This window comes from Lissotriton helveticus, chromosome 11 (assembly GCF_964261635.1).
Source record: "Lissotriton helveticus chromosome 11, aLisHel1.1, whole genome shotgun sequence".
Lineage (NCBI taxonomy): Eukaryota > Metazoa > Chordata > Amphibia > Caudata > Salamandridae > Lissotriton > Lissotriton helveticus.
In genome coordinates, this window is record NC_136072.1 from 711,686,238 (window position 1) to 711,693,825 (window position 7,588).

The 7,588-nt window shown below is 44.3% G+C and overlaps 1 protein-coding gene across 1 annotated transcript in view; it reads right to left on the reverse strand.

Annotated features, from left to right (window-relative positions):
- LOC144790876 (uncharacterized) overlaps positions 1 to 5,738 on the reverse strand; it is a 128,039-nt gene extending 122,301 nt beyond the window's left edge. The window contains exon 1 of the mRNA XM_078665530.1: positions 5,321 to 5,738. Within this exon, the coding sequence (XP_078521656.1) occupies positions 5,321 to 5,738 (418 nt within the window). The remainder of the gene's footprint in view (positions 1 to 5,320) is intronic.
- Positions 5,739 to 7,588: the final 1,850 nt, after the last annotated feature.

The window sequence follows — 7,588 nt, forward strand, 5'->3', positions numbered from 1 at the left end:
GGGGAGGAGAGAGGGAGACCTCAGAGTGAGGGAGAGGGAAGGAGAGGGAGACCTCAGAGTGAGGGAGACAGAGGAAGACCTCAGAGTGAGGGAGGCAGAGGGAAGGAGAGAGAGGGAGACAGGGGGAAGGAGAGACAGGGGGAGACAGAGAGAAGGAGAGAGAGGGAGACAGGGAGAAGGAGAGAGAGGAAGAGAGAGGGAAGGAGACAGAGTGAGGGGGACAGAGTGAGGAAGACAGAGTGAGGGAGACAAAGTAAGGGAGACAGAGTGAGGAAGGGAGACCTCATAGTGAGGGAGACCTCAGAGGGAAGGAGAGAGAGGGAGACAGAGGGAAGGAGGGAGAGGGAAGGAGAGAGAGGGAGACAGAGTGAGCGAGAGGGAAATAGAGTGAGGGAGAGGGAAAAAGAGTGAGGGAGAGGGAAACAGAGAGAGAGATTGAGAGAGAGAGTGAGACAGTCAGAGTGTCAGAGTGAGTGAGACAGAGGGAGTGAGACAGAGGGAGAGAGGGAGTGAGAGGGAGTGAGACAGTCTCAGAGTGAGGGAGACCTCAGAGTGAGGGAGAGGGAAGGAGAGAGAGGGAGACAGAAGGAAGGAGGGAGAGGGAAGGAGAGAGAGCGAGACAGAGTGAGTGAGAGGGAAACAGAGTGAAGGAGAGGGAAACAGAGTGAAGGAGAGGGAAACAGAGTGAAGGAGAGGGAAACAGAGAGAGGGAGAGGGAAACAAAGAGAGAGATTGAGACAGAGAGAGAGAGAGTGAGACAGTCAGAGTGTCAGAGTGAGTGAGACAGAGGGAGAAAGGGAGTGAGACAGAGGGAGAAAGGGAGTGAGAGGGAGTCAGACAGTCAGAGTGAGTGAGACAGAGGGAGACAGAGGGATAGAGGGAGAGAGAGGGAGGGAGAAGTAGAGAGAGGGAGGGAGAGGGAGGGAGAGAGGGAGGGAGACAGAGAGAGAGAGAGAGAGAGAGAGAGAGAGAGCGCGCTGAGGTGCCCTGAACTGTGAAAGAGTGAGCTATAGTTTTAGACTAGGCTGCTATATTCGCATTGGTGTACACTTCATGCTGAAAGCATTCACCTGGAGGTTGCCATGCTGTATGGTGGTCTCCAAGCATCCTCCCAGCAGGATTAGCTTTAAGCTCCCATGCGCAACTATGCAAGTCTTGGTACCACTTGGCGCCAGCATAAGTCTGTGCTGCTTATACTGTACGAGGGTAAATACATTGACCATAGTGTTTGTGTATATTAGTGTGCTCCCAGTGCCTGGATTCGAGACTAGAATTTAGTGCTGTTCCGTTTGGACCCTTCTCATCTTTGAATGGTTGATAATACATGTGTTTCCTCAGTATACTGATATTGTATCTCTTCGAAGTCCATCTTGGGGTTCCTTCTCCTGATTGATTTCTCATTGACTTAGTCTGGATCCCTTTCTTTGAGGTTGTAAACATGGCCTCAACCTAATACATAACGTTGTGAGATAACTCCGCTCATCGTCCTAGCATCAGCATCTCAAGCAGTTTTTTACGTGAGACTTTAAAAAACTGTTTTTGCATTTGGGAGGATTCGCATCACACTACAGAGTGCATCTCACTTCCTCTACTCCATCGTGCATGAAGGGAGTGTTTATCAGCACCTGTAGGAGGGTATGAAATACATCTAAGGATGGTGCTGTTGCCTGCATCCATGTCACGAGCTGTGTGTCTCTACAACATAACAATGACATCATTCAGTTATTAACCCAACAAATACAATTGGGGAAGTCTGAAAAAGAATTACTGACATGAACAAAGAAGGAGAGCATGTAAAATATAATCAATGATGCAAAGATAACAAATGAGATTAGCGCTGCGATTCCCTGTGCATGTTGCTTCTAAATATAAAACATGAGGTAATTCAGTGACAAGATATTGGGGTAATTTCTTACATGAAAGATATTCAGAACAATCTCACATAAAATTACAAAAAGCATGGTAAAACAACATTGACTCAAACAAGGGGATGTGACATGTTAGGTGCAACCTGTTGCTAAAGTGATATCATACTATTTGGATAACTAGGGTAGATTAAACACATATAAGTGCTGAATAAGTTTTCAACTCACTAAGTCTAGACTGAAAAGATATAACTCTGGTCACTAATGCATTACACCAAACCCCTTTCTTCACCACACAGCAGTTTCAACACACTTCCTCCTAAGCACCACCCCCCGCCATTGTGCCATGCTACCCATGTGCTTATGTGCTTTGGCGCCTCATCTGTGGTATGAGGTGGTATGTAATGGCAATACAATAGAACACTTAATGGTCTGTTGACACAAGTGAACAATCTACATTTATTTTGGGGACCCCACAGTTTTTAACCTACAATGATACTATTAGATTTCTTGCACTTAAAATATCCTCAATGCATTACAACTTTACGCGGAAATTATATTTGCTTATTTTTACGCTTAGCACTACCAGACATTGCACGTTGTCTGATTGAGAAAGACGTGTTTCACGTTTACAGCGGGTTCAGACCCTGCCTGCTGCTTAGTGTTGGTTGGCTTTATTAACAATCTAATTTGCTTGCTTCTTTTTTTATGACTTGCCTTCCTATTCTAGTGTTTTCCCCCACTCCTTAGAGCATAATGCCTTTACGATCCATTTGTTTGGCTGACTTTTATCCTTCCACTGTTCATATTTACGGAGCTCACTTTTTTTGTTTTCATACAGTACTCCATAAGAGTGAAGTGTTTGCCAGCTCCTTCCATCTTGTGGTGCTTAACCTCTCAAGATGCCCCCCCCACGCTGTGTTGCTCCCCACACCTCCCAGTTTGTCTGTAAATTTAGAGCCACTGAGATATTTTTGCTAGGACATGGCTGAAAAGGGCTGTTTTGTTTCATCTCCTCCATTCCACAAATTGCATTACACACAAGGTTTGACACACACAGGTTTTCATGGCACTGGGGAAAGGGCCATCTGCTCCACTCACTCAGTCTCTTTTTCCGTAGATCACTGCAGAGGAGTGAAATGGCTGAATCCTGTGGAAAGTAAATGTAACCTTGGAAACTGTTTCCATTTACATTTTGACACTTCCTTATTCTTTTTTAATTCAGTTCAGAATTTCCTGAGTGAAAAGTGTTTGAGATATCATAAGATGTAAAAAAATGTTTAGGGTATCCTTCCTTTGGAGCCTCACTGGTCCCACCAATCATGGTTTAATCATAGGACTCACCAACAGATGTTACAGGCTAAGGGGGCTGGGCCATCACCTCAAGATATGTGACCACATCTCCAAATTCTTTGCTGTGAGGCTTAAGACCTGGATCAAGTCTACTAGTCTTTTCAACAGCCGCTAACCAATCTTGGCCAGGCAGGGGATGAGGTTGCACCCATTTCCTACATATTTCCTTCCTTGCTAAGAGTATAAGATGAAACAATAATTGTATTTTCAGTTTTGAGAGGGCCTTTGCAATTTCAAGATCCACACCAAAGAATATAAGATACACGCTTATCTTAATTGCTTGGCCAAGATCTCTGGTAAGCTAGAACTTACTTCTACCCAAAAACTTGTTAATGCTGGGCATATCATGTGAATGTCGCTGGCATTCTCTGCATCGCACTTCCTACATCTAGAAACCTCCTCTCTCGTAAATGTACTCTTTTTTCTTGGCGTCATATAAATTCTGGGAAGAGTATAGAAATAATTCCTCTTTAAGATTACAGCTTTTCACAGGAGTATAACAAAGTTTCAATAATACTGGCCATATATTTAAATTTAGTTGCTCTGGCGTCTGCAAGTATTCTTCCCAAGTTGGAGCCAGGATCTTCACTTTCTTATCATCCACCTTTATCAGCTCCTAGCGCTTCAACGATACCTTCTTCCTTAAAGGTGTGGGATCTTATGGTCTTTCTTCATACTCCACTCATTCCTGATTGCGCTTTTGCTTTTACCCTACCAAGACAATAGCTGGTAAAATGTAAATCTAACAACAAGAAAAACTGGGGGTCTATGTTGGAGCTACAAGTACTCCAAAAAAGCTACAAACTCCTTACTGGAAACAAGTAATTCTGTTGGGTAGATCCAGTACGCAGCCAGCACTAGATGGGTACTAGTATCACTCACCACTCCTAACATATACAGTGGGTACTCCAAGGTTCACTTAAGGATCGCCCAGGGGATCTCATCATTAAGACCCCGGGTATTGGTGGACAGCCTATATATCCATTTCTGTTCTTTTAAGAACAGAAAATTTGAAACATCGCCTATATGGGACGGAATATGTGGTTTCTCTAAAATGGTCCACATAAAATCCGTCTCCAAGTGCTCAAAATCTACAAAATGCTTAGTGAGTTTGGATACAGTTTTTTTACACCTAAATGCACTTTTGTGCTCAAGCATCCTGGTTCGTACCTTGCGGGTGGTCATACCCACATATTTGATGTTACTGGGGCAAGTAACCTGGTAAATAACATGGGTACTATTACAATTAGTAAATTGTTTCTGTACCCATGGGCGGTCTGTCCCTATGTCAATTTGAGATGAACGAGTTGTCTGCAAACAGACAGAACAACATCCGCAAGGGTGATGCCCTGTCAGCGCTGGTAAATCCCAAAGGGTGCCAATTGGTATCAACTGGTCACGCAAGCTCGTAGAGCGTTTAAAGGCGAATAGAGGAGGCTCAATTTTATCATTACTTGCATTCAAGAGCCTCCAATGTCGCCTCACAATCTGTTGTATTTGGTTGGATCTGGTATTAAAGGTACTAACAAAACTCATACGCTCTAGAGGTGGTTTAACTACCGGAGGGTCAAGGAGCGCTTGTCGATTATTGTTGGTTGCTCGTTTGAGAGAGCGTTTAATTCGTTTTTTAGGATAGTGTCTTTCCGAGAGTTGTTGACACAAAACCTGTGCATGTTTCACAAATGTTTCTTTGGCAGAACAGTTGCGCCTCACTCAGAGAAACTGCCCGTAGTGCAAATTGTCTCGGAGGGCTTTGGGGTGTTGGCTCTCATATAGTAACAGAGAGTTCCTGGCCATGGGTTTGCGAAACAATTCACTCTCCAGGCCAGTCTCAGTAACATAAATTGAGAGGTCTAGGAAAGATAATCTATTTTTATCAATCTCCACTGTGAATCGCAGATATTGATTTTGAGTATTGAGCCACTGATGGAATAAAAGGATCGACTCCCGATCACCTCTCCATACCACCAGGATATTGTCTATATACCTCTTCCACCATTTGATGTAAGGGTGGAACGGGTTAGTCGGTGTCAAGACGATTTGCTGTTCAAAAGTAGGGACATAAAGATTCGCCAAACTTGGCGCGAAAATGCTGCCCTTACTGGTCCCCGAGGTCTGGAGATAGATGGTGTCCTCATATCTGAAGAAATTCTCCTTCATTGCTAGCTTAGCCAGGGCCATTATAAAGGGAACTGGAGTAATGGAATCCAACACAGTTTCACTCAGGATAGTCCGAATGGTGTCCAGGGTCTCATCTTGAGGAATCGATGTGTACAACGACTCAACATCAAACGAGACTAGATAATCTGTCTCGGCGTTGTACTCAATCTCCGGTATAGCCCTCAGGACATCCGTCGTATCTTTCAAATACGTGGGCATGGTTTGGACAATAGGCCTTAGAAAATGGTCCACGAATGCAGATAATGGCTCCATAAGTGAGCCTTGACCAGATATAATAGGTCTCCAAGGCGGTGGTCTCTGGGCTTTGTGCACTTTAGGTAAAGTGTAAAAGTAAGGCATCGTGGGATATGAGGTCTGAAGAAACAAAGCCTCGTGGTTGGTAATCCAGCCTTCACTAAGTGCCTCTTCAACCAAAATCTTAATCTCAATAGTCAACCTCTCAGTGGGATCCACCGTCAGAGGTTTATAGTTTGAACACCCAACTGACGTAGGCACTCTGTTCTATAGTCGTTGGTGTTCTGTATCACGATAGAACCGCCCTTATCTGCAGGCTTAATTGTGATAGAAGAATCTTGTATAAGAGCTCGCAGGGCTTGATGTTCCAACCTGGACAGATTATTGAAATGATTCTTTGGAGTATTCCACAATCTGTCGATGTCATCCCTTACAGCCTCTTCAAAGGTAACTGCTTGAGGTGGTATTAAATGAGCTGGAGGTTCAAAGGTTGATTTATTTTTGAGACCAGTTTTCTCATCAATAGGAGGGTCTACTGTAGTGACTTTGTCTCGAAAGAAGTAATGCAGTCGGGGTTTCCGAAAAAACTGGGCCAGTTCCACTTGTACTTGAGAGGGGTCCCCCTGGTTAGTCATGACATAACCGAGCCCTTTGTTTAGAACAGTCTCCTCAATGGTAGTCAGTATTTTACTGCGCAAATTCACTACGAGGCTGGGAGGTGTTCGTTCCCTGTCTGAGCAGAGTTCCTCCTCGTGTGGCTCCGGGTGCCCGCATGTGGTCCCAACGACTCATCCCAATGAACTTGGGGCTGAGCGTTTCTTCTTTTTCCTCGCGTCCGTCATGGGCCAAGCGATAAAAAAGGCTGATTCCCGTAGTTGGACTGATAGCCTGGAAAAGATCCCATCTGTGGTTGAAAAGGGAATTGAGGAGGCGTCAATTGTCCCCAGGGAGTAGGTGGCCACCAGGGTTGAAATTGTGCCATTTTTTGGCCTCTATAGTTCTGAAATCTTTGTGATCGGCCTCTGCCTCTCATCATAGGTGGAGGATTATTAGATGGATCTGGATCACTGTCAGATCCTGAGCTGGAACCGGAATAGTTGGACCCATATCTATTTCCATTGTTTCTAAATTCAGGTGCCTGGTACGAGTCACTGGTGTAAGGGTATACACGCTCGTGCTTAAACTTTGACAGATCTTTTTTAAATTTGTCAATCTTCAGCTGCAAAATAGAATCCCTGAATTCAATGTTGCTCTTGTTAGATTCATCGTGTTGTTTTTTATACACGGTAGATGTAATAGTAGTCTTTATCTGTGCCTCTAGTACTTGTATCTCAATAAGAATTTGGTCAGCCACCCGCTTGGCCGTGCTACTTATTAAAATTAGCCAATCGCGGGTGCACCGCCACGCAATAAGTGACCAATCTTTCAAAAATGCTTTATCATTTAGGAATAGCCTAGGAGCGTTTGTCACTATTAAACCGGGCGGGGCACAGCTGGCCCTCAAGTACTCAGCCATGGCTATGCCGTGCACCGATGTGCGCGAATGGGATTTTTTAAGTGTCAGAACCTTAGCCCAGTCATCAGTTGTGCCTCCACTGGGTGTTGGAAGGACTTCTAAAATACTGGGCATACTGTCCAGTATAGATTGAAAGACTGAGTCATCATAGGCTAGGCCACTTATTTCTGCCATCCTTAGGATAAGGGAAGATGACCCAGTACTCCGAGGGAGCTTAGACCTAAAAACCTCACTGAGAAGACTCACTATTCAAAAGTAAAGCACGCAATGTCCATAGTCGCTAACTACCTATTAAAGTGTAGTTCATTAGGAAAGACCCGCAGCCCACAGCTGCTCTAAACAATAAATAAAAAACGATGAACAAAAGGGTCTAAGGGAAATTTAAAGACCTGCCCAGAATAATATCCCCAAAATTACAAAGCTAACAACAAGAAAAACT